This window comes from Lynx rufus, unplaced genomic scaffold (assembly GCF_022079265.1).
Source record: "Lynx rufus isolate CCGP_SWC_20201006 ecotype Redwood Valley unplaced genomic scaffold, mLynRuf1.p SCAF_2, whole genome shotgun sequence".
NCBI classification, from domain to species: domain Eukaryota; kingdom Metazoa; phylum Chordata; class Mammalia; order Carnivora; family Felidae; genus Lynx; species Lynx rufus.
This window is the reverse complement of record NW_025814834.1, coordinates 150,569,210-150,597,072: the sequence shown is the minus strand read 5'-3', so window position 1 is coordinate 150,597,072 and position 27,863 is coordinate 150,569,210. Positions and strand designations below refer to the sequence as shown.

Genomic DNA, 27,863 nt, shown 5'->3' with positions numbered 1-27,863 from the left:
GAGGAACTAGGAAGTCAGTGTTTAACGGCTATGAAGTTCCAGTCTGGGAAGGTGAAAAAGTGCTGGAGATGGATGGTGGTGATGGTTGCAACACAGTGTGGATGTACTTAATGTCTCTGAGCTGTCCACTTAAAAATAGCTAAATGGCAAATTTTATATTATGTATATTTTACCACAACAAAAGAATAAAATTTTTACTTAGGAAATAATAGAATTAAACATATTAATGTGTAATAAAAAATTAAGTAATAGCAATGGCATGTGAGGAATGCTTCCTTCCCCTCCCCCCACCCCCAATTAATAATTCTAGGAATCTGTGATGAAGTCAGATTCCCTGTCTTATAATGATGATGTAAAGGCTGAAGAAACTATCTGGGTAAAGCAAGTTTAGGGCTGACTGGTCTTCAGGTCTGACTTCTAAGAGATGTCCTTAAAACTTTTATTTTTCGTTTCAAATCAAAATGCCTCTCTACAAAGTACTACAGTTTAGGAGAATGGAACGTTCTACTTATTTGGCTTTTCTGAAATTCCATAAATATTCTTCTCAGAAGGCAAAACCCTAAATAACAATGGTCTCCAACTTAGAGGCAAGCAAACAATTATAGTAGATTGCATTAGGCAACATATAATTGTGGGGGTTTTTAATCTCCCTGAATACTTTGAAAAAGAATTATACATAATATGTGAAAAAATATTCAAATTGAAATCAGTATATAGTTTGATCCAGAACATTAGGGTAAAGTATAAGAAGAGAAACCATGTAAAAAGAATTGCTTGATAGACTTTATAATGTTACAACTTTAATCCTCATGATGTCCTTATAAAATAGGTAAATGACATAGGTCAAATGATGTTATGACAAGTTAATGGCTTATTCTGTTGGAAGATGGGAAGATTCCTTGGTGGTATACTGACATGTATTTTTTGGTTTGTTTGTTCGTTTTTGTAATGGTATGTTTATGTTGTCCCTTGAGAAAACTCACTACATACAAATCAAAACTTAACTAAGGGAAAGGGTCTTTTATTTGACAAAAGTATTACTCACTTTACTAAAAAAGTCAGCTGAAATTTAAAAAGCAAATTTCTTTAATTCTTTTAAGACAAAAATAGATTTATAAATTAGATTTATACACAATTTTTAGGAAAAACATCTAACGGATTAAGCAAATTTAAACAAATTTATAATGGGGCTTGCATACTATTTCTTTTTTTTTTTAATTTTTTTTTTTCAACGTTTATTTATTTTTGGGACAGAGAGAGGCAGAGCATGAACGGGGGAGGGGCAGAGAGAGAGGGAGACACAGAATCGGAAACAGGCTCCAGGCTCTGAGCAGTCAGCACAGAGCCCGACGCGGGGCTCGAACTCACGGACCGCGAGATCGTGACCTGGCTGAAGTCGGACGCTTAACCGACTGCGCCACCCAGGCGCCCCACTATTTCTTTTTAAAAGACTAAGGTAGCAAAGTACAAAGAAAAGCAAACTTGTCTCTTTAAAAAGTAAGTTGGACTTCTGTTTCTAGCAGTATGGTAGACTATATCCCCTAAATGGCCTTTCTGATGTAAGTAATAACTTCTGGAACTGCAAGATTAAAAAAAAAATTGTTGTTGTCGTTACGTTTCTTATGTCATCTTTTTTTCTGTATCAACTCACCCTCTCACCTTATTCTTTTACAGAAGAAGCCAGGTCATTTGTCCTATTGATGATCCTACAGCCTGGATTCGGCTGGTTGCTTCCTTGTGTATCATCTAACATGAAACTGTTCCTTTATCCTTTGTATTTTCAGTAAACTGATAGTTTCATGTAGATGCTTAATTAGATCCTTGTTCAAAAGATTTTTTTTGGATAGGACTACTTCTGAGGTGGGGCTGCACTATTGCAGCACATCATGAGGCACATGACTGACTGCCACGTTTTCAGTGATACTAGAATAATCTGTGTGTTCCAGTGGTATTTTGGAAAGGCCAACAAAAAATTCTCTGCTTAATAAATGTCAGCCTGATTCCTACATTATAAAGTTCTCCGTCAAGCTTTCATATAAAGGTTTTAACATCGTGTGACCATCATTACACAGATCCATTAGTTTATTAGGAATCTACATTTACGGGCTAGAATTCTAAAAAGAAAAACTTTCTTAGCCAAGTATTTGGTTTACTTGAAATAGAATGCATAAAGGAAACACAGCTAAATGCCTGAATCTTTCCTTCCCTTATGAACTATCAGGGTAATGAGTTGGGTGTCCCTGAAACTTGCAATAATGATCGATATGTTTTTTAAAGAACACAAATGAGTCAAAGAATAAATCGTAATGGAAATCAGAAAACATTTAAAACTTAATGATAGCAAATATATATAAAAACAGGAAGGATTCCGCTAAAGCAGTACTTGAAAGTTACTTGAAAGTTACAACAGCTTTAACTACTTGCATTAAAGATGAGAAAAGTTTCAAAATTAAAGAGACAAAGTTCTAGCTTGAAATATAAGAAAGAGGGGCGCCTGGGTGGCGCAGTCGGTTAAGCGTCGACTTCAGCCAGGTCCGTGAGTTCGAGCCCCGCGTCGGGCTCTGGGCTGATGATGGCCCAGAGCCTGGAGCCTGCTTCCGATTCTGTGTCTCCCTCTCTCTTTGCCCCTCCCCTGTTCATGCTCTGTCTCTCTCTGTCCCAAAAATAAATAAACGTTGAAAAAAAAAATTAAAAAAAAAAAAAAGAAATATAAGAAAGAAAGAACAGAATAAAAACAAAGAAATTTGAAGGAAGGAATTAAAGATAGAAACAGGAAGAGAAAAAGAAATATACAAGAAAGAGGATTCAACAAAACCCCAAATTGGTTCTTTGAAAAGATTAATGAAACCAACAGATCTCAGACACAAAAGAAAAAAGAGAAGGCACAAATAAACATTATGAGTGAAAAGGGGACATAGCTATAGTGCTATGAAGCTTAAAACATAGTAAGAAGATATAAGTTTATACCCAACATTTTGAGAAGTTAGATAAAAACAAAGTATTAGAAAACAGAACTCTCGAAAACTGACTCAGAAAACCCTCAACAGTCATGCAATCATTTGAGGAACTAAATCAGTTTAAAATCTCCCGACAGAGAAAACTAAGGCCTGTTTCTAGGTAAGTTCTACCAAAGTTCAAGGAATGAACAATTCAAATAATTCTGAATCTAGGGAATGGAAACATAGGAAATATTCCCAATACATGTTGTGAGGTTAAGATAACTCTTTTACCAAAGCCAGACAAAGATAGCAAGCAAGAAAAATTACAGGTCACAGAAACAAAAGTCTTGAAAAAAAAAATTAACAAACTAAATCCAACATTGTAGTAAAAAGAGAATATATCACAATGGAGTTTGACTTTACCCCAGGGATGCAAGACTGACCAATATCAGAAAATTAATTAGTGCAATTAATCACATCAGTAGATGCAAGAAAAAAAATCACACACATTTCACTGGAGTAAAAAGTTTATCACCTGAAACTCCATTTCTAGTTGTTTACTTGAGAGAAACTCTTATACACATTCCCAGGAGACACACACAAGAATGTACATAGCAGCACTGAAGACAACAGACAAAAACTGGAAAACACACAAACATACATCAGCAGTAAAATGAATAAATTCATCGTGGTGTAGTTTTTCCATGGCATACCATATAGCAGTGAAGACACTAGCTACACACACCAAGTTGAATCAAAAACACACAAATCACAGAATAGTTCCTATAGTAGGACTCTAATCATACAAACCTGTAAGACAAGCAAAACAAAGAGGAAAAAAAAAAGAGAGAAGGAGTGGGGTTCCTATGGTCCTGGCAATTTCTTAAGCCAGGTGGCAGGCACCGGGTGCTCATTTTATCATTAGTCTTTAAGTTGTACATAAACATTTATAACTCTTCTTTAGTTGCTCCATATTCCATAAAAATAGAAAAATAAAAGTAGAGGTAAGTTCATGATTATTTAAGAGAAATAGGACTGAAATAATTTCTTCCAGTAGCTGCTCGCCTGACTGACAAGATTCTCAGCTGAACTGGAGTGGGAAAGCTGCTTTCCTTCTGTCCATTTCTTGATCAGTTGTGGTTTTTTTTTGTTTGTTTGTTTTTTAGTTCCTTGTTTTTTTCTTTAATTTTTATTTGAAAGAGAGAGAGAGAGAGAGAGCGTGCGCAGGGAAGAGGGGCAGAGAGACAGAGAGAGAGAGAGAGAGAGAGAGAGAGAGAGAGAGAGAGAGAAAGGGAGAGAGAGGGAGAGAGAGGGGGTGGGGGGAATGCCAAGCAGGCTCCACACCAGCATGGAGACTGACACAGGGCTCCATCCTGGAACCCTGGGATCATGACCTGAGCTGAAATCAAGTGTCACCCAGGCACTCTTCAATCAATTGTTAATGAAACTCTGAGTTACAGAAGGAAGAGGACCCAGAAAATGTGGAAAGTGCTACCTGACTCTGATGAATCCAAAAATTGAAGGGCACCTGGGTGGCTCAGTCAGCTAAGTGTCCGACTCTTGGTTTCAGCTCAAGTCATGATCTCATGGTTTGTGAGGTCGGGCTCTGTGCTGGCGGCACAGGGCCTGCTTGGGATTCTCTCACTCTCTGTCCCTCTCTCTGCCCTTCTCTTGCTCATGCTCTCTCTCAAAATAAATAAAGAAACTTAAAAAAATGTTTAAAATGCCAAATTTCATGTTATATATATTTTACCACAATTTAAAAAAGGAAAAACTAATTGAGAGGTAGGAAATAGAAGGCAGGACCAGACATCAGGTGTAAATGAGGTGCCAAGCAGATAAAGATCTAATATCCCAACAGGATCTCAGTTTTGAATAAAATAACTTTCAAGATATTAACTTAAGGATTGAATGTTACCAAAAAAGTGCTTACAGATAGTGATAGAGGCAAGCCTCGATGCTTAGGTGCTTAATTAGAAGTTGGGGCAAAAACGTTAAGGTTGAAATGCTGTGGAAAGACCTCTGACCAGAGGAAGAGGTTCTTGGCATAAACTGTGCCATTACACTGAGAAAATTTCAGGGAATCTGTTCAGTTCAGCTGGTGAGATAACTAGGTGGCTGTGAGCACAGCTTGTTTTAAAGCATACTTCAAATATTATCAGTACCTGCTTACACATTTATTATATGGCTGTGTTCTGGTAAAGAAGAGTTTTATTGTAAGAAGTGTGATTTACACATCTAGCTGCTCACAAAAGCCTATTTTCTAGAAGAAACAGGCTGTTGTTCTGTGCTGCCAAAAAGAATGAAAGTGCCGTCAATGGGAGGCACAAAGAATATTCTCAGGGGAACTTACTAGGCAGATTCGAAAGAATGCCTGAGTCTGCTCAGACATGGCCAGAGCTGAGAATGTGGCGTAGGCCTCCTTGACCCCCTTTTCTGTATTCTTATGGCTCAATGGGTGTATATACAATGCCCCAGAGGCAGTGGTAGCACAGGTTGTGCAGTGCACAACTCCAGGGGGTACTATGCATAAGCTTGTGATAAGAAAGGTGCCCCCTGGAGCTCAGCAACACAGTGGCTCCACCTAAAGGTATGTGACACTGAGCAAAGAACTCCTCAAATGTCACAGGATAAATACCTCTTCTCCAAGAAAATTCATTGTATCAAAATATAATACAAAATATTATCTTTTCATTAAAATGAAGATGGCTATATTTTGCCTATATACAAGGGGTTCAATATAAAATTCATATCAGCTAAAACCTTAGACTTCTGAGAAACTTCATGCTTTCAGTGGGGCACCTGGGCTACATTCCCAAGGAACCAGTCCTTGCTGGTAGGGATCCATCCCTGAAACAGGTATTTATTCTCTGACATTCAAGTGAAAGTAAACTCTCACTATAAGTTACAAATTGTCAGTTTAAGTAGAATCAATCTGGGGATCCAAATTTTAGCACATGACTTTTGCAAAACAATAATACGATCATAAAAGAGTTAGAAAGATTAAATGCTACAATTACTGTTTTTTTTAGCAGCCATATTATACCCACTATAAAAACTGATTCTAGTTAGATCAATAATAGTATTAGCTGTTTATACTTGGCTGAGTTCTGCTATTATTCATCTGGCACTGAAGCCAAATCAATTTACACTGAAAATTACTTAAATTCATCTTGCTGTCCAGGAAGAAAATTATGTGTAAATGACACATCTTGAATTAAGAATCTTTTAAATACAAACCAGATATTATATCACAATGCAAAACAATGCACCCTGTAGAATGTAGTAGATGCAACCTATGAAGTGATAGGTACACCCTGATAACATTTTTGTAAAAAATATGCAAATACTACATGCATATAAAGGTCCTAAAAGGACATACACCCAAATGTTGGATGAAAGGTCATTTTTGGTTTTTTTTTTCTCTTTTGTGCTTTCCTGTATTTTCCAGCTTCTCTGCATTTGCCATTTTTACTTTGGTAATTAAAAAAACCCTATAGTTACACAAGTGAATACAAGCCAGGTATCAGAAATAGTTTTGGATAGGAGAAAGTAAGGACTAGGATACCTGTGAATAAGACATCTCCACCATCTAAGGTTGCGTTTTCATCTTTCATCTCTACTAGATTGAGCTGAAGTTTTTCTAACGCTTCTTTCATCATGTCAACCTGTTGAAAATAAAGTGATTCAGATTAATATTCTACCATTTTCTGACAAGAAAACAAATCACCTAAAACTTATGAATGCTGAATCATACTCCCATGTGCACGCACTCACACACATAAACCCTTGCGAATATATGAATATAGGTAGTATAGTTTGGACCAGCCATGACCAAAGAGAAGAAATTATCTATTGTAAGAGAAATTATTGTAAGAGAAGAAATTATCTATTAGAAATTGTCCAATTTGTCTCTGTCTAGTCTATGCTCACGTCAGTATTATAGCCCCTTTTTCTTTTGGAGGCCGACTAGTTAGGACATATGAGTCAAAAAAGGTAGAAGGCAGGGGCGCCTGGGTGGCGCAGTCGGTTAAGCGTCCGACTTCAGCCAGGTCACGATCTCACGGTCCGTGAGTTCGAGCCCCGCGTCAGGCTCTGGGCTGACGGCTCAGAGCCTGGAGCCTGTTTCCGATTCTGTGTCTCCCTCTCTCTCTGCCCCTCCCCCGTTCATGCTCTGTCTCTCTCTGTCCCAAAAATAAATAAACGTTGAAAAAAAAATTAAAAAAAAAAAAAAGGTAGAAGGCAACACCCAATCCTCAAATTCTTGCCAGAAAGTACAAGATTTAATTTTAAATCTTAAGTCAGTCAGTTAGTCAGTTAGTAAGTCAGTCAGAATTGCATACACACAGAGTAATATATGGAAGAAATATTAATGACAATAACCAGTAACTTGAAATCTCAGCCCACAGGATAGTCATTATTTTCTATTCAAATATTTTCTAAAATGTCAGAACATCTAAGACTACTCTGTAAATCTGAACTGTTAGTTAAATTTAACCTATGTTCCTAGAGGTGATTAACACATACAATAATTGCAATCAAACCAAAGAATAGTTGAAAATGAATTTTAGGGGCTTTCTATGATTCCAGGGTATAGTTTTTTTTTTTTTTTTTTAATTTTTTTTTTTCAACGTTTATTTATTTTTGGGACAGAGAGAGACAGAGCATGAACGGGGGAGGGGCAGAGAGAGAGGGAGACACAGAATCGGAAGCAGGCTCCAGGCTCTGAGCCATCAGCCCAGAGCCCGACGCGGGGCTCGAACCCACGGACCGCGAGATCGTGACCTGGCTGAAGTCGGACGCTTAACCGACTGCGCCACCCAGGCGCCCCTCCAGGGTATAGTTTAAAGCAGAGATATTCTGAGCTGAGTTAGGGAATACTTCTAAGTGAGGTTTATTTTAATACAAGAAAAAAAAATTAAGGCATAACAAATGCCCTTTGAAGTTCACAGTTTAATTCAAGTCTTTCCAGCTGCTCAACAATTTTTAGAAAATGTTTACTTCTTTGAGAGAGAGAGAGAGAGAGAGAGAGAGAGAGAGAATGAGTGGGGGAGGGGCAGAGAGAGAGGGAGACAGAGAATCCCAAGCAGGCTCCCTGCTGTCAGCACAGAGCCGGACCTGGGGCTTGAACCCATGAACCGTGAGATAATGACTTGAGTTGAAATCAAGAGTCGGATGCTTAACCAGCTGAGTCACCCAGCCACCCCTCAACAAAACAATTCAAGTATTTCTGAAGGTCTGTATAACCTTTGACATGGTAAAGACATATGTGGAGACAACATGAATGGGGCTAATGGAAAAACAAGAGATCCCATGACACTGAGAGAAGCAGGTAGTCCTGCCAAAATTCAGCATGCCCAGGACACAGAGTGAATTGTCAATGAAGAATTTAGGAGACACAACTACAGCAGTGTAACTTCTAAAGTAATAAAAATATGGGGATATTCTGACAACAAGCCTGACATTCATGCAGTCAAGAAAAAAAGAGGATACAAATTAAAATAAATATATCATCTCATCCCTGTGCTGGAACTCATGTAAAAATTCCACAAACCAGAGTGACTCAGAACAATAAAAAATTATTTCCATGGACAAACGGTCTTAATGTTGTAATAAACACATCTAGTGTTCTCTTTTAACAGGAGAATAGGTTTTTCTATGTAACAGGAAGGAGAATCATTGCTGTAGCATAAAAAAAGAAGCCGAATAACAATTACCAGGGCTTGCTGGGCTACAGTGAACCCAAGAAAACACACAACTGTTTCCTTTTGGCATCTGCCTCTGGGTCTATGGAAAATTCTCTGAGCTTGAAGAGAGGTCAAGAGAATGAAGCAGCTATTGTTACATTTTGTCTCTCTTATGATGCTACTGCTTCTACTATAACTTAACATTTCAAAGATTACTAGGAATACAGCAATTACATGTATTTTTCTGAAAAATGTATATGTAGTATCAACTCAGGAACTTTATTCAATTCTTAAGAGTTTAAAGAGAACAGAAGTAGGGAGGCTAATATATATCAGTTTCAGAAACACTGTATTTCTTTAAAAGTCCTGTGTCTTTCAAATTAAAGTTTTAGAGGATAAAATGCTTGTGGTTTCTTAAAAGTTAAAACAGCTGCACCAACATGAGAAAACTGGCTTTTGCGCAAGGCCAGTACTTTATTTTTTTCTCCTTAAATATTCAGTCACATCTATATAAACAAAGTCGTCAGGATACAAACATTGATGATACCATATTACTTTCAGAGTTAAGGGTATGGACAAGTTTAAAAATTTATTAAATATTAAGTAAATGGTTCTGAGAATCATAGAGCCATATGGCATCAAATCGGCAATGCTAACTCCAGCGAAGTTTCTGGAGAAGAAACGAGAGGCTGAACCCAGAGGCTGTCGACTGAGAACTGCAAACTCTTGGCATCATGGTTCCGCAAAGCAAACTTGGAGGCAAACAAGGCCCAGTATTGCCGTGACACAGGGGCCCAGAGCAAACCAGTTATTCAGGCAGTTAGCACACTAAATATAGCTATAGAAGTGGGAAGTTTTGCAGGAAAAGATCCAAACCATGAGCCTTCAAAGAAACTGCCCATTCTGTGGTTACATAGCCATGGTTAATGTTGACTTAATTAACTTTCAGGAGGAAAAAAAAAACCCAATTAAACAGCACACCCACCTTTTACTGAGATGCTAACCTTGCAGGGTAGAACTTAGTGTTACTCAGGGTGGAGAGAAACTGTCAGACAAACAGTATTAATTCTAAAGGTTGAGCTGAATAGGTCATTTTCACCCATGAAATTGGAAATAAAAGGGTAAATCAGAGAAACAACTTTAATTTAAAATCTAACTACGTTATTTTCATACTCCAAAGATTTACACGAACTTTCTTCCTCCCCTTTACACTCTGCGTGTACTTGGTTTCATTCTTTTACTTTGTACTCCCATTTCTTCTTGCCCCCTTTTGGCTTCTCCTACCCTTTGCTTCGCTATAGATTCCTTCTCTGACCACAGAGAGGTTCAGATCACCTCTACGGCTTCCAAGCATCCAACCCACATGTCTTCCTCAAAGCTGGTACTAGTTTTGAGGTCATTATCTTCTCCTTCTTTTCTTAGTGCCCTCTCTGCCTCCCTTTCCTTCTCTCTCTCTTTTTTTGGAGTACTCATGTCATCATGGGGTGACACAAGTCACAGGCACTTCATAGTGTAGTGTTAAGATCAAGGGCCTGCAATTCAGATCCCAGCTCAGCTACTTATTAGCCAGTGATAGCTTGTTTAATTTTTGAGCCTCAGTTTTCTCATCTTTAAAATGGGTGGTTGGTCATAATAGTACCAATCCCCTAGGCTCCTCCTGATGATTAAATACATGTAACGCGCTGGGCACACTATAATTGCTCAATGACTATTAGATGCGAATTTTATTATTTTGGTGAATATCAGCTTATGTGGACCGAGTGACACATACTTGTACTATGAAACTGACGCACAAAAGGAAGCTGTTGCTTTTTCTTACATTTGGACAGATTTCTTATGTTTCACCCCATGACAGATTCCACCTGCTTTCCAGTGAATTAAAATGACACGTGTTTTCTGCAAAGCCAACGTAAAGTTAGAGCACATACACTGAAGACACATTTAAATTTGAATCGTTCCAGTTTAATTTCTTTCCAGCTCCTGGAAGCTGTCAGGCTATGTGGTAGCTTTCTTGTCTAATCTCTGCTTTAAAACCGCCCCGCTGTATGTACTAGATAAGGCGGTAAGTGGACCTGTCTGCTAAGCTGCCCCACAGGACTCAAAGGGGCATCAGCCAAGATGATACAGAACGATGACGGTTCCTGAAGACATGACCACTCTAAAGGACTCAATCGAAAGAACTCCCACTCCTTCTCAATGCCTGGTCCCTTTTCTTACCCTTTGTGTTCTACTCTCTTACCTTCTTTCATGGCCCTCATTTCTGTTCCCTCATGTGTCCTTCATGTTTACATCATCTTCCTGTCTTCTCATCTTACTCCTTTTGGGTTCTCATGGTGAATGGAAAGAACTGGGGATTTGAATTCAGGCTCTACCACTTATTAGGTATGCAACTTGGGACGAATTATACTTCCTGAGCCTCAGTTTTCTAATCTGTAAATTGGATAGTGCTTCCACTCTAACAGGAATTATGTAACAAATAAGCTAATATATACTGCCTGGCACACTGTGGTCAAAACCAGTAGCTGCTGATGTTATTGTTTTGCCCTAAATAAACTCAGTGCTTGGTTTGGATTCTGGCTACCTTTCAAAAAGAAATAAAAGATACAAATATACCATTTGATCCCAACTCTTCTTGCAAAATTTCCCCCAAATACAAAATACTAAAATAATTATAAAACCTTACACATTTTATTGGGAATTTATACTCCCAATAGCTTGTAAGAGCACTGTCATTAGTTCAGTATTCTTTACGTAGATGCCAATATTTTCACGTTGGCCCTGTCCAAAGTTGCTTTTGTTGCCTATTTTCAACAATGACCACTCTGATGTTTCATATCTTCCATTTGGATGTGGTGAATGTGCTCACAAGGCCTGATGAACAGTTTTGTGCTGCAGTCCCATTAAGAGTCTGCACCGACCTGTCTGCCAAGCTGCTTTCCTTTAGCTGCTCTGCTCAGTGGGGTGCCAGATGTTACAACCACGAATGAGGACACTGGCATTGGCTTGTCTGTGGCCAGCATAACCCTGTTCCCCCCAGATCTGCCATGTGCTAGGAGCTGTGCTATCACCACTAGGTTTTCAGTGCCCATTTCAATGTTCCAAGTACTCATCGTATTATAAGAGCTTTAAAATTACACTGTCATCCTATTCACACTCTTATCTAGCTCTTAAGAGCTGAATAGCAGCAACATAGCTTTGTTGGTAGTCATAGATAATGCTGAGGAAGCCACTCAAGAAGCTGATGTGATGCCTCTATCATGTCAAGGCACAGCTGGCTTGAAACTTGTTGATACATCAAAGTTACACTGTGTTGTCCCTGGTCACACTCAAAAGGTCACATTCCATTTGTTTATGCCACTTTAATGTTCTTTGTCAATCAGCACATCTTTGATCCTGTGGCCACTTGGACTAGTGTACATTTGGCTGATTTTATAACAATACCTCAAGTCTCTATCATACTTTTACATATCTTTTCTCAGTTAGTCAACATTTCAGTTCAGCAAACTTTTAGTAGATGCCAACTTTTTTTTTTTTTTTTTAACCCGGCTACAAATATTTAAACACCAAACCATAGTCCCTGTTCCTGGGAAGTTAACAAGCCAGCAGAGCAGATATACCTTATGAATATATAGTGATAATAAAATGAAATATTTGTTGTGATGCTCACAATAACTTGAAAAGGAAGTAAGGGCAGGCATCAGTATACCCATTTTACATACGAGTAAACTAAGGCTAAAGTAAGTTGACTGACTTGCTGAGTCAAGCTTTCTGAGCCCACGCTCCTGTTTTGTGTTCCTATTCACTGCACTGTGTGATTATGATTTTCCCGAAGCCTCCACACAAAGCACAGCCCACATCAGAAATGAAGCTCATGCCTTCTGTTTTCCAACTTTGTACACTCAAGTCCACTTGGTATTACAAGATCCTATTTAAGAGGATCCAGATTACATGGCCTCTTCATTTCAGAGATGGGTGATATTTCTGTATACTAGGGTCTTAGAATGCTAAGGTGCAGTACAATTAAAACACTAAGTAATATGAACAGAATGTATAAACCACATCAGGAATGTTCACCAATGACAGCCTGCATATTAATTACCACCCTTCAACTTTGGGATGCCTGAGGTTTGTTCAGTGGTTTATTCCTTAACTTTCCCACGTGTGCTAATTAAATTACTAAAACTAACCAGAACTACCAAAAAAAAAAAAAAAAAAAAAAGATCAGAGAGAGGCATAACATACTAAATGACTGAGTCTGAAAAATTCCTAAATAAAAACATATTGGAATCCTCTGCTATAATTTTAGGACAAAACTCTTAGGAGGAATTTACTTAGCAATGATAAAAGCAAACATTTGTATAGTCTTCCTGTATCAGACACTATCTTAAGAATTCATCTTTAATAATCTAACCCTCATAACCCAATAAAAGTCGTACAAGAATTATCTGTTTTAGAGACAAGGACGCAGAAGCACGGTAGGTGACTTGACCAAGGTCTTACAGCAGCAGAGCTGAGATATGAACTTAGAGAACTTTACTCTGCAGTTTGTGTTCTTCTCTCCTATACAACTTGTCACTAACAAGATAATTTATATATCTACTACGCAGTCAGACAAAAATAAATATTAGAAGAGATTGTAAGCATTTATAATACTCTTAAAAACAGATTATGTTCAGGGTGTCTGGGTGGCTCAGTCCGTTAAGCGTCCAACTCTTGGTTTCAGCTCAGGTCATGATCTCACGGTTCACAGGTTTGAGCCCCGCATTGTGGAGCCTGTTTGGGATTCTCTGTCTCTCTGTCTCTCTTTCTCTGCCTCTCTCCTGCTCTCTTTCTCTCTCAAAATAAATAACTAAACATTTAAAAAAAAACCAGATTATGTTCACTTTATTTGTATGAACAAAAATGTGAACTCATACATGCTGGAGGAACGGGGGTAGGAGGGACAGGCTACAAATTGCAGCAATGTGAACTTAGGTTTGGTTTAAAGATCCTATCCTAAATTTTGTTTTCCTAAGCATATATATAAACTAATGAATTTTGAGAACCACTACTTCATCTTTCCAATTCCTAGATCAGATTGTGAGAAGGAGTTATTTGTAGAGAAATCTTCAGACAGTCAACAAAAGCATTTTAATTACAATGAGATTACAAAACCACAGAGACATGAAGATACACTCCAAACCAAGTCACCACACACATTTCAAACCAATTCAATCAACTGGGAAAGATTCTGAGAATTTACCACATTGGGAACTATGGAGGAAGAATTCTACAATACCCAAGACTGCCACTGCCTGATGTATATACCATGTGCAAATCTCTCCCTTTGGGTGTTAAAAGAACCTATAAATGTGAGGAGATATCACTCCTATGATTAGGCACATTTTTATAGCACAGGTAAAGTTATTTTGCAGATGCAACTGAGTCTCTAATCCATTGATTTGAGTTCATTAAAAGGGAGATTATCTTGGGTGAGCCTGACCTAATATGATGAGCCCTTAAACGGGGGTTTAGAGGTCAGAGATGGAAGAAGTCAGAGAGATGTCCTACTAGTCTGGAAAAAAAAGCAAACAGCCATGTTGGGAACTGCCTTTAGAGATATGCCCGCAGAGCTGCCTCTAGGAGTTAAGAGAAACCCATAGTCAACAGCCAGCAAAAAAACAGGGACCTTGATCCTACAACCACAGGAAATGAATTCTGACTACAACCTGAATGAGCTTGGAAGAAGACCTAAGCTCCAGGTGAGAACAGAGCCCAGCCAACAACCACAACCAGGTATGCCACACCCAGACTTCCAATCTGCAAAATCTGAGAGATAATAAGTGGGTATTCTTTTATTTTTATTTATTTTTTAAATGTTTGTTTATTTCGAGAGAGTGAGAGTGGGGAGGGGCAGAGACAGAGAGAGGGAGACAGAGAATCTCAAGCAGGCCCCATGCCATCAGCACAGAGCCCGATGTGGGGCTCGAACTCACAAACCATGAGATTATGACCTGAGCCGAAATCTAGAGTCAGATGATTAACCAACTGAGCCACCCAGGCACCCCAGTGGGTGTTCTTTTAAGTGTTATATTTATGGTAAGCTGTCACACAGCAATGGAAAACTAATACAGAAAGTTCCTAATTTAAACATTTTACTTTAAAAATTTATCTATAAAGGCCTTTGGTCAGAAGCAAAATGTTGAACTTATCTCTAAGTTGTTTATTCAGAATAAGATGCAAAAGTTCTTAAGATGTTCCTAAGAAATTCCCGAGAAAAAGAAAATGTTTTAACAGAGTTTAAAGTTTTAGATCCACCAACTTCCTTAATCCAATATTTACTAAAATGTTGTACAGTTAGATTTTAAAATATAAAAAGCAAGTTGCAATACTGTTTTTTTAAAGTTACAAATCTAATACATGCTCATAGAAATGAAAATGACAGAAGTATATACCTAAGTAGTAATGCAGAACACAAATGTGCCTTGAGCCATCCCAATCTTATTCTCAGTTTCATTCATTCAGTAAATATTGAGTATCTGCTCTGAGCTAGATACCACAATAGACAGTAATGAGTGGTCATCAAAAAATAGACATGACTCCTGCTATATAGTGCCCTTAGGGTAACAGATATTAAAGATTCACCCAAATCAACATATAGTTTACACATTATGATAAGGGTTATGGAGGAAAACAATAGTGTGCTTTGAGAAATAAGAAGGGTACATGATTCAGGGGTCAAGAAAGGTCACTTTGAGGAAGTAACGTTTAAACTAAGAAACAAAAATGTTTATAATGGTTATCTTTCCTGCTGGTGGGTCATCTGGAATTCTTCCTTAGAAACCAAACAGGTTTCTGGATAATTCTCAGATCACAAACAGCTCACTTTAACTTATGAAAAATTAATTAAGGCCTTACTATACTAAGAATATGGTCAACAGAACTGGAAATTATTTACTGCATTAAAATCTTCAGAAGTTATCAGGAAGAGTCAAGTAAATGTCATTAATCCTTTGATTATTCTGGGAACTCATGATATTCGTGGTCAACATGTGTGAAAGTTTTATAACTACCTAGTTCATTTTCCTTTTTTTGAGCTTTGATAATTATAACTGTTACACGAATAAGATTTCTTGAAACATTTCCCAAAGACAATTAATATCCATTGCATTTTTACCATTGATTTCTTGGAATTCTAAACTTATTGGTTTATCTTGTGATATGGACTTCTAAACTTATTGGCTTATCTCTAGTGACAAGATCTAAAAATTAACCACAATATTTAGCATCTTGGTTCCCATACTTGTAAGATGAGGGGGTACAGGTCAGCTTAAAAATGAAGTCATTTCCAGCTCTACATTTCGAAGAGTTGGAGTCTCAAAACAGTTTCTGGCATTCATAAATGTGACTTTAACTGTAATTTCATTTCCCTCCAAGATAGTTTACTGAAAACATTCCAGATGGTTATTCATGAATAATGTATTCTAGATTTTAACCAAATTCAATCAGAAGCAAGAAGCTGAGTATATGGATGGGGAGGAGGGCGGTGGGAAGACATGGGAAACCCAAAAGTAGATGAAAAAATCTGAGAAGGATGCAAACCCTCAGAGGCCAACAGAAGGATTCTGCTGCAGTGGGAAAAGCTGTATCTAAAAAACAAGGTGTGTGAGTGTCAACACTAACTTATGATACTTCATGTTTTTTTGTTTTTTTTGTTTCTTAGTAACCCAAGGTGCTGCTAATTATCTGCCAACAACGATAATAATTACACTATGTAGAGCGCCAATAATGCCTTTCTTATGAGAAAACACATATCAGGGCCTGCTTAGCTGCTAACCTCTGCATACTTTCTTATACTAACCATTTGGAGGATAGGAAACTTCAACTTTGGGTTCATCCCTACCAGGATCAACTGTCATCTAAAAAAGGAGGATCTAACAAGCTCCAGGCCAATCCTCTGAGGCTCAGCATTAAGTCATTCTTTATACCTTGTTCCACATTAGACTATAAACCCAGGTGTGACTTTGGTTCTTTTCCCTGGAGTCCTGTGGCAGTAACTTATCCCAATCTCTTCCTATGAGTAGGGACCTTGTCTGTGCTCTCTCTAAAGATCTGAGCCTTAAACTACAACCCTGCACTGTAGATGGCCTTTCCAGGTGTATCTACTACACATAGATGGTACTGGTCACCTCTCTCTATCTCCTCAACATAGAATCAGTAACCCCAAGGGCTGAGGAATCTACCTCTTAATCACTCATAACTCTGGCCCTTTTTTACAATATTAATGCCACAGACTTATCATCATTAATAATATATAAAATTTATTAAGCTCTTTCTAAGTGCTAAGCATTGTGCTAACTGATTTTACATGGATTATCTCATATTAATAATAACATATCCCTCCTAGTCTGAATCAGTCAAGGCAGTTTCATCCCTCTTGCCAGGGACTGGTACACATGACCTAATTTGGGCCACTGAGACGAAGTCTGTTGACAGTTTCCTGGAGGTACAGAAAGAAACATAATCTCACTTCTTCCTTTGGATATTGTCTGTCTGGATATGGTATGTGGAACTGGTGCTAGTCTGAGAGCCCAACCGTCATCAAGGATGACAGGACAGAAAGATGGAAAGAACCTGGGTCCTTGATGACATTATTGAGCTGATGAATCAACCAACTCCGGAGCACAGAAATTCTTGGCATATGAGATTCTTCATTTCCTTAATCAATTTTGAATTGAGTTTCTGTTAGTTGCAGCTAAAAACAATTCATTTACTTATATAACAAACCTGACAAGCAATATCCAAAGAGTTCATAACAACAGACCACATTACTAAAATTCATTAAGTTCTGATGTAGCAACAACTGTTAAATGGAGGGTTTTTCTTTCTCTAGAAATACACCTGACTTGCCATTCAATAAATTACACAATACGTAAGGTGTTATCTTAACTGATAATAACTGCTATTGTGGCTGACAAGAATTTTGACTAAATGCCATTAGTGACACTAAGACCATCCTGTTTATAGAAGAAAGAAGATTGTAAATAATAACTTTTAAAGCCAAAAAGAAGTATTATACTGCCTCAATTCTTTAGATTAAGCATAATTGTTATAGCTCCATATGTCAGAGTGGGAAATTGATGTTCTGACACTCTCATCTCTGAACCAGTGCTCAGATCTGGAGGACATGTGAATACAAAGGTTTGGCAGAAATGCAGAAGGAAAACTGATAGGGCCAGAGTACACAGGAAAGATTAAAAACAGCTCTGAAGGGGCACCTAGGTGGCTCAGTTAGTTAAGCATCTGACTTGTGATCTCAGGATCATGAGTTCAAGCCCTATGCTGGGCTCCACACTGGGCATGAAGCCTACTTAAAACAAAACAAAACAAAACAAAAAACAAAACAATGGGGCTCCTGGGTAGCTCAGTCGCTTGAGCGTCTGACTTCAATCCAGGTCATGGTCTCGTGGCTCACAAGTTTGAACCCCGCATTGGGCTCTGTGCTGACAGCTCAGAGCCTGGAGCCTCCTTCAGATTCTGTGTCTCCCTCTCTCTCTGCCCCTCCACATGCTCTCTCTTTCTCAAAAATAAAAATAAAAACATTTATAAAAGAAGGAGGGGGGTACAAAATCTTAAAACAAAACATCTCTGAAGAAAACTGGGAATGAGTGCTCTCATTATCTGGAAAGTTATAGATATTCAAAGGCCTCTCCCAGAAACTGGAAACCTGCACATACAAGAATGAAACTGGATTACTTTTAACACCATACACAAAAATAAAACCAAATGAATTAAAGGCCTAAACATGAGACCTGAAACCATATAAATCCTAGAAGAGAACACAGACAGTAATAACTTTGACATAAGCCATAGCAATGTTTTTCTAGATAGGTCTTCTAAGTCAAAGGAAACAAAAGCAAAAACACACTATTGGGACTACACCAAAATAAAAAGCTTTTTCACATCAAAGGAAACCACAAACAAAACAAAAAGACAACCTACTGAATGGGAGAAGATATTTTCAAATGATATATCTGATAAGGGGTCAATATCCAAAATATATGCAGAGTTTATACAACTCAACATCAAGGAACCAAATAATTCTACTAAAAAATGGGTACCATTGCAGCCACTCTGGAAAACAATATGGAGGTTCTTCAGAAAGTTAAAAATAGAACTACCCTATGATCCAGCAATGGCGCTACTAGGTGTTTACCCAAAGAATACAAAAATACTAACTCAAAGGGATACAGGGCTACCCACATCAATAGCCAAATTATGGAGAGAGCTCAAGTATCCACCAATTGATGAATGGATAAAGAAGATGTGGTATATATACAATGGAATATTAGCCATAAAAAATGAAATCTTGCCATTTGCAGCAATGTGGATGAAGCTAGAGAATATTATGCTAAACAAAGTCAGTCAGAGAAAGACAAAAATCATATGATTTCAATCGTACGTGGAATTTAAGAAACAAAACAAATGAACAAAGGGAAAAAGAGAGCGAGAGAGAGAGAGAGAGAGAGAGAAGCAAACCAAGAAACAGACTCTTAACTATGGAGAACAAACTGATGGTTACCAGAGGGGAGTTGGTTTAAATAGGTGAAGGGGATTTAGGAGTGCACTTGTGAGGAGCATCAGAGGATGTATGGAAGTGTTGAGTCACTATATAGTACATTTGAAACTAACATTACACTGTATGTTAACTAACTGGAATTTAAATAAAAACTTAAATTAAAAAAAAATTAAAAATGAGCAGAGGACCTGAATAGGTATTTTTCTAAAGAAGACATACAGATGGCCAACAGACACATGAAAAAATGCTCAACATCACTGATCATCAGAGATAGGCAAGTCAAAACCACAATGAGATATCACCTCACACCTGTTAGAATGGCTAAAATCAAGAAGACAAGAAACAAGTGTCGGTGAGGATGTGGAGGAAAAAGGAACCCTGTGCACTATTGGTGGGAATGTAAAAGGGTAAAGCCACTGTGGAAAACAGTATAGAGGTTCCTCAAAAAATTAAAAATAGAAATACCGTATGATCCAATAATTCCACTAATGGATATTTACTCAGGGAAAATCACAGCACTAACTCAAAAAGATATATGCACATCTACATTTATTGCAGCATTATTTACAATAGCCTAGACATAGAAGCCACCTAAGTATCCATCAATAGATGAATGGATAAGGAAAATGTGGTATGCACGTGTGCGTGCACACACAAAATCAAACATGCCATAAAAAAGGATGAGACTGTGCCATTTGAAACAGCATGGATGGACCTAGAGAGAATTATGCTAAGTGAAATAGGTCAGACTGAAAATGACGAATACTGTATGATTCCACTCACTCATAAACGAAACCTAAAAAATTGAATAAACAAAAAGCAGAATCAGAACTATAAATACAGAGAAAAAAATCGATGGTTGCCAGAGGTAAGGGAGGTGGCAGGATGGGGCAAAATGGATGAAAGGAAGAGGGAGATACAGACCTTGAGTTATAGAATGAGTACGTCATGGGAATGAAAGGAAGAGTCAATGACACTAACAGGGACGTAATGGGACAGATGGTAACTATACTTGTGGTGGACATAGCATAATGTATAAACTTGTCAAATGACTGAGTTGTACACCTGAAACTAATATAACATGTGTGTCAACTATGCTAAAAGAAAAAAAAAACCCAAAACTCAAAACACACACACACACACACACACACACACACACACACACACACACAACAGAGGCCCCTTGATAAAGATGCCAACATGAGAGTTTCCCAGAAGAAGCCTGGAAGCAACATTTAACTTTTAAAATGAAAAACAAGGCAGAAGCTCCGCTGGTCTTGTCACTCTCCTGACATACAATGCACTAATTCAAGTGGCCCATTTCCTTGTTGACGATAATGTACTGAATGTCTAAGAGCCACTGACATTCTATCTGCAGAGAACAAACAGAAATGTGATTTACCACCAAATACCAAATAAAAATAAGTGTCAGCTGCCAAAAGGTTTGCAAAATCTAGTATGTTAAAAACTAGGGAACTGACAAGGTTCTAAAATTTTAAAGGAATTTTCCCAAAAGTCAAGAACCATAAAAATTTGCTGTGCACACCATTCAAAATAAGCACCACACATAGAGCTTGAAGGGCCCATAATTTTTTGTAAATTCAGAGAAGCTGCAAGCTGCCATTTATAAAGGCAAACAGGGGTAAACCGTGACAAATACTTTGTATGTCCAGAACACAATTAATACCTTGTAGGTATTAAGCTGCCTTAGAAGCCTTCCAAGAGACCCTTGGGCCCACGCCAACTGTAGGCCCTGGCTGGGTTACATATGCCTTCTGTGTGCTGCCATGTTTCCCAGGACACTCTACTAACAAAAGATCTGGCCACAATAGACTCTCCATATGTTTAGTGAATGAGTAGCTGAAAAACTTTGCAAGTTACACATAATTTCTAGAAATGTTATAATAAACTTATGCTTCCTTTAAAAATATCCACTTTGTCTAGCTAAGGCATAGTAGCAAGGTGAGGTGACCTCTTCTAGACAGCTCTTACAACATTTCAAGGGTAAGCAGATTCATCTTATTTCTAAAGACCCCCAAGTGAGAAAACCATCGTTGGTCTATTTGTCACAATAATCACTAACTGAACTGCCACTCTTCTCTTTACCTTCTCTAATAATTTCATTCATTTTTCTGGTCATTCAATAATATTGATTCAACATTTTTAACACATCTGGCACTATTCTAGGTCCTAGAAACACATCAGTGAAGAGAGAAGATGTTTGTGTATATTCTGGTGGGGATATGAAGAGATAGATCATAAATAATAAATAGGAAAAAATATTAAGTAGTAGTAGGTACTAGGCAGAGATTTCAGGGAATGTGATATACAGGCATACCCCTTTTTATGGTAGTTTATTTTGCTTCACTTCTATTCCATTTTTTTTATAAATTGAAGGCTTGTGGCAACCCTGCATCGAGCAAGTCTATCAGTGCTGTTTTACCAAGAACATTTGTTCATTTTGTGTCTCTGTGTCACATTTTTGTAATTCCTATGATACTTCAAAATTTTTCATAATTATTACATTTGTTACTGTAATCTATGATCAGTGATCTTTGATGTCACTACTGTAATTGTTTTGGGAAGCCATGAAACGCACCATATATGATGGTGAACTTAATAAATGTTCTGTGTGTTCTGACTGTTCCACTGACCGGCTCTTTCCCCATTTCTCTTTTTCTCCTCAGGCCTCCCTATTCCCTGAGACACAACAATACTGAAATCAGACCAATCAATAACTCTACAAGGGTCTCTAAGTGTTCAAGTGAAAGGCAGAATCACACATCTCACTTTAAATCGAAAGGTAGAAATGATTAAGCTTAGTGAGGAAGGCATGTCTAAAGCCAAGAGAGGCAGAAAGCTAGGCCTGTTGTACCACCCAGTTAGCCAACTTGTGAATGCAAAGAAAAAGTTCTTGAAGGAAATTAAAAGTGCTACTCCAGTGAACACAAATGAAAGGAAAGCAAAACAGCCTTATTGTTGATATGGAGAGTTTCAGTGGTTTGGATGGAAGATCAAACCAGCCACAACATTCCCTTAAGCCAAAGCCTAATCCAGAGCAAGGCCCCAACTCTCTTCAATTCCCTGAAGGCTAGGAGAGGTGAGAAAGCTGGAGGAGGAAAGTCTGAAGCCAGCAGAGGTGGGTTCATGAGGTTTATGGAAAGAAGGGTTCCCCATAACATAAAAGTGCAAGATGAAGCAGCAAGTGCTGATGTAGAAGCTGCAGTAAGTTATCCAGAAGATCCAGCTAAGATAATTAACGAAGGTGGCTACACCAAACAACAGGTTTTCAGTGCAGATGAAATAGCTTACTGGAAAAAGATGTCAGCTAGGACTTTCTTAGCTAGAGAAGTCAATGCCTGGCTTCAAAGCTTCAAAGGAGAGGCTGTCTTATTAGGGGCCAATGCAGCTGATGACTTGAAGTTGAAGCCAGTTACATGTACCATTCTGAAGATTTTAGGGCTTGTAAGAATTATGCTAAATATATTCTGCCCATGCTCTATAAATGGAACAATAAAGCCTGGATGATGGCACATCTGTTTAAGACATGACTTACTGAATACTTTAAACCCACTACTAAGATCTACTGCTCAGAAAAAAAACTCTTTAAAAAAAATTATTGCTTATTAACAATGCACCTGTTCACCCAGGAGCTCTGATGGAGATGGGCAATGAGATTAATATGGTTTTCTTTTTTTTTTTTCTTTTTCAAAAGTGAAGAAACATTTTTTAAAATTTTATTATTTTTTTTAATATAACTTATTGTCAAATTGGTTAATATGGTTTTCATGCTTGTGAAACACAACATCCATTCTGCAGTTCATGGATCCACAAATAACTTTGACTTTCAAGTCTTATTATTTAAAAAATACATTTTGTAAGGCTACAGCTGCCAAAGATAGTGATCCCTCTGATGGGACCAAAACATATTTTCAAAATAGGTTTTCAAAATATATTGAAAACCTTCTGGAAAGGATTAACTACTTTAAATGCCATTAAGAACATTGTGATTCGTGGAAAAAGGGTAAAAATATCAATATTAACAGGAATTTGGAAGATGCTGGTTTCAACTCTCATTGATAACTTTGAGGGGCTAAAGATTTCAGTAATGGCGGTGGATGTGGTGGAAATAGCAAGAGAACTAGAATTAGAAGTGGAGCCTGAAGATGTGACTGAATGGCTGCAATCTCATGACAAAACTTGTACGGATGAGGAGTTGTTTCTTATGGATGAGCAAAGAAAGTGGTTTCTTGAGATGGAATCTACTTCTGGTGAAGATACTGTGAAGATTGTTGAAATGACAACAGAGGATTTAGAATATTACATACACTTAGTTGATAAAGCAGACACAGGGTTTGAGAGGATAGATTCCAATTTTGAAAGTTCTACTGTCCATAAAATGCTATCAAACAGCATCACATGCTCAGAGAAATTGTTGGTGAAAGGAAGAGACGATCAATGCTGCAAACTTCATTTCTGTCTTATTTTGAGAAATTACCGGGGCGCCTGGGTGGCGCAGTCGGTTAAGCGTCCGACTTCAGCCAGGTCACGATCTCGCGGTCCGTGAGTTCGAGCCCCGCGTCGGGCTCTGGGCTGATGGCTCAGAGCCTGGAGCCTGTTTCCGATTCTGTGTCTCCCTCTTTCTCTGCCCCTCCCCCGTTCATGCTCTGTCTCTCTCTGTCCCAAAAATAAAATAAACGTTGATAAACGTTGAGAAATTACCACAGCTATCCTAACCTTCAGCAACCATCACCCTGATCAGTCAGCAGCCATCAACACAGAGGTAAGATCCTCCTCCAGCAAAAAGGCTATGACCCACTGAAAGCACAGGTGATGGCTAGCAGTTTTTTTCTTAGCAATAATATATTTTTCAATTAAAGTATGCATATTTTTTACACATAATGGTATCACACACTTATTAGACTATAGTATAATATAAACATAACTTTTATATGCACTGGGAAACCAAAAAATTCAATTGGCTTACTGTATTGTGATGTGAAGCTGAACGTGCCACATCTCTGAAGTATGCCTGTAAAATGAATGGGCTAGATTGGGAGCTCAGGAATAGCCTTTCCGAACATGTGACATGTATGTGTCGACCAAGAGGACCAACACTGTTGCCATCAGGGAGAAGAATGTTCTAACAAGAGCCAGTGCAAGTCTTAAGATAGGAACAAGCTTAATTTGTTCAAGGAACAGAAAGATAGTCAGTATGGAGCTAAATGGATAGGACAAGTGTTATGAGATGAACTCTCTCCCCCCCACCCCCTGCCATTCATATGTTAAAGTCTTTACCCCCAGTATCTCAGAATGTGATTGTATTAAAGCCTTGAAACAGGTAATTAAGTTAAAATGAGGCCATTAGTGTGGGTCCTAATCCAATGACTGGTATCCTTATAAAAAGAGATTAGGAAGTATACAGGTACAAAGGTGACACTATGTAAAAACATAGGGAGAAGGTAGCTATCTGCAACTCAAAGAGAGAGTCCTCAGGAGAAACAACCTGGCCCATACCTTGATCTCAGATTTCTAGGGTCCAGAATTGTGAGAAAATAAATTTCTATTATTTAAGCCACCGGGTGGTACTTTGTTATGGCAACTCTAGAAAACTAATACAGCAAGGTGGTAGATAACACTGGGGATGTAGGCAGGGAACAGACCATACCAAACTTAGTAAACTAGCATAAAGGGTTAGAATTTTAAGTGTTATTAGAAGCCACTGGAAATTTGAAGGAGGAGAGTGGCATAATCTAATTTACAAAGATGATTCTGGCTAGCTGCTTTGTGGAAAATGTATTGGAAGGCAAGAATGGAAGCAGAGAATTTAGCTGAGAGGCATTTGTAGTAGTCTAAGCAAAATATAATGGTGGCTTGGACAAGGTGATGATAGTGGAGACAAAAAAAATGGGAAGAATTTGGAATGTGTTTTGAAGGGGAGGTGACAGGACTTGCTGATAGATTAGATATGGGAGTGAAGCAAAAAAAAAAAATCAAAAATTATTTAGATTTTTGTCTTGAGCAATTGGGTGGATGATGGTACTAATTTCTGATACAGTAAAGTCAGAGGAAAGGAACAAATCTAGGGAGAAAATATGAGTTCTGTTTTAGCTAAGTTGATTCTGAAATATCTTCCAGATATTCTAGATATGGAGAGATCAACACATTTGACTATATTAATCTAGACTTCTGGGAGGGTAGTCAGAACTGGAAGTAAGACATAAAAACAGTATTTAAACCAAAGGAAATTAGAACTATCTCAAACTATGTTCTGCAGGAAGTGATGTGAGAAATCTGGCCTTGACAATTCCTCTTAACAACTGTATTCCAAGAAACAGACTCTTGGAGATATTTTTGAGCCATTGCTGTTGCACAATATGGTGGCTGTTTGCAGCAATGGAAGGAATAATCCCCCTTTGGCAGGAAAAGACTATTTAATGCACATACATTATGACGGCACAGATACCACCAGGATAAAGGGTCTGGAACACATGTGGATTGAAATGAACTTTCTGGATGTAATGTATGTTAAGGCTTCAAGTGCTATACTTGTTAAACATCGGTATGTTTTTTGTTAGATTCAATTTTGTGGAAGCTATAAAACAACAGTGGTATAAGATTTCATTCTTTCAGAAACCATCAATTTTGGAATTGTGATCACTTTGAACAGGCAACAGGGTGAAGTTCATTAAGCAAATAGAGTTAGCAAGGCTATAGGAAGAACAACTTTCAAACACATTTTAGATCAATTAGTCCAAAATAATTCATACCAAAGCAACTATAGGACTAAATGGATGCTTGCTGTGCTAATTAAAATACTCTTATTCAATTATTCAAGTGATTTGTATCTGGTTTGATATAATTTAGAAACCGTTAGTATATTCTAAATGACTGTTGTATGTGCTAAAAATGAATAAGGCTGAATACCTTTTAAAAGTATTGTACTTACTAATTTTTTACCAATTGAAACTAATTTTCTTCACAACTGGTACAAAGCTGGTGCTTTTTTAACTGTAACACATTGCCCAGTGTTTGAACACAATATTCAGGATGGTTTTTGGAATGCTGGGATGATTTTTTTGGGAATACTGCTTTTCTTTTTTCCTTCCTAGTCCTAGACTATTTTATGTGTTTTGATTGAAGCCTTCATTAGCAATGGTTGTGACAGGCTCCAGTCATTGTTAGTAGAGGACATAGTAATTCATTCTGAGAAGTTGCCTTCTGATTCCTGGCTGGAGCATGGCAAGTGATTTTGTAAATATTCACCCTTTGTCATATGTTCAAACATTTGCTTCTCCTAGAGCTTATTTAAAATGTGTTACTGAAAAACCACCAGCTGAATATTTGTATGCTTATGAATATTAAGTAAAGGCTTATTTCCAACCATAGTTGTACAAAATGGCTAGTTTCAAGAAATTGTTCTTGTTTTTGACAGCTGTCCAAATTTTAACACAGTGGTAACAAAAATAGTGAATAATTTTTCTTCTCTGTTATCAAATCTGGGCATCCTTGGCTGGACTGAGACTGGAACAGTTTGATAATATTTTCCTAATAGAAACATTCCAGTCAACGTTTTACCAAGGAAAACTAATTATTGTCTAGCTGGTGAGTTTTGCCTTTCCCAAATTGTTTTAGGGAAAAATATGGTAGAATTCTTATCCTTATGATTTTCTTTAAGAAAAAGTTTATTTATGTTTCCAATTATCACTGAGTATTAACTAACTTTTAAATAAAACATTTATCTGAGGAATAGCTACTAGTCCCTTCTATAAGATGGAAGGCACTTTGTATCTGGTTTTGAGTAATTCTCAAAGTACAATAACCTTAATGCCATCTAGATTCTCTTCTTATGAGGCAGTGCATGATGAAATTAGATTCTCATAAATGTCATTACCCCTATTTATTGTCTTTTTCCTTGAACCAGGGCTGAGCTGGCTAAGTTCCATTGTCTCTCAACTAGATTTATTATGGATCAGATGCATTCCATTTCACAACAGGAATGTGCTTATTATAAAATGTACAAAGCTTATAGTCTAACAAAGCACACAATCTGTTGGCAAAAACCACTTTGTTTAATAGTGGGTATAGTTTGTAAAGTTTTCAAATGCATCTGAACTAAATTTAGTATCACATAAGTTGACACTCAGATCTTGAAGTAAATACCAAGTGAACACAGTAATGTTTATGCTAAACGCAAAGCTAAATGTATTTTAGTATTATGCAAATATACTCCTTAAGTATTTCTTGTTGACATTATATAGTTAGCCAGATTTTCTTGTTGCTTCAGCTTCTCTCAGATAGTACCTCAGGAACTCTGAAAAGTAGATTAACTCTTTCAGATCTTAAGAGCGTAATTTCACATACTGTGTCTTTAGTGACTAATGTCATTTAGAATTTGTGCAATGAACTGAATGAAGCATATCCTTATAAATACCCAGGGAGAAACGAAGAGATACTTCTAAGAATAAGAACATGGATAAATTTAGCAGTTAGAAGACTATGCAAAAAACTAGATTGCAACATTTTTTTTTATAAGTATGATTGTTAACAAAGGCTAAAAGGAAATATGCAAAAATGATTTAGGGCCCTGCTTGGTCAGTGGATAATGATTGTTGTCACTGGTGGAAAAAGCTGAATGCCTAAAACTCTGTCTACCTATCTACAACTGTAGTAATCACT

General features: G+C 37.6%; 1 protein-coding gene across 2 annotated transcripts in view; it reads right to left on the bottom strand.

Moving 5' to 3' along the window:
• The window catches only part of DDAH1 (dimethylarginine dimethylaminohydrolase 1), a 135,683-nt gene that overhangs the window by 31,010 nt on the left and 76,810 nt on the right, over nucleotides 1-27,863 (bottom strand). For both annotated transcript variants that reach the window (XM_047085864.1, XM_047085865.1), the window contains one exon: nucleotides 6,508-6,607. In XM_047085864.1, coding sequence (XP_046941820.1) covers nucleotides 6,508-6,607 — 100 coding nt within the window. The remainder of the gene's footprint in view (nucleotides 1-6,507; nucleotides 6,608-27,863) is intronic.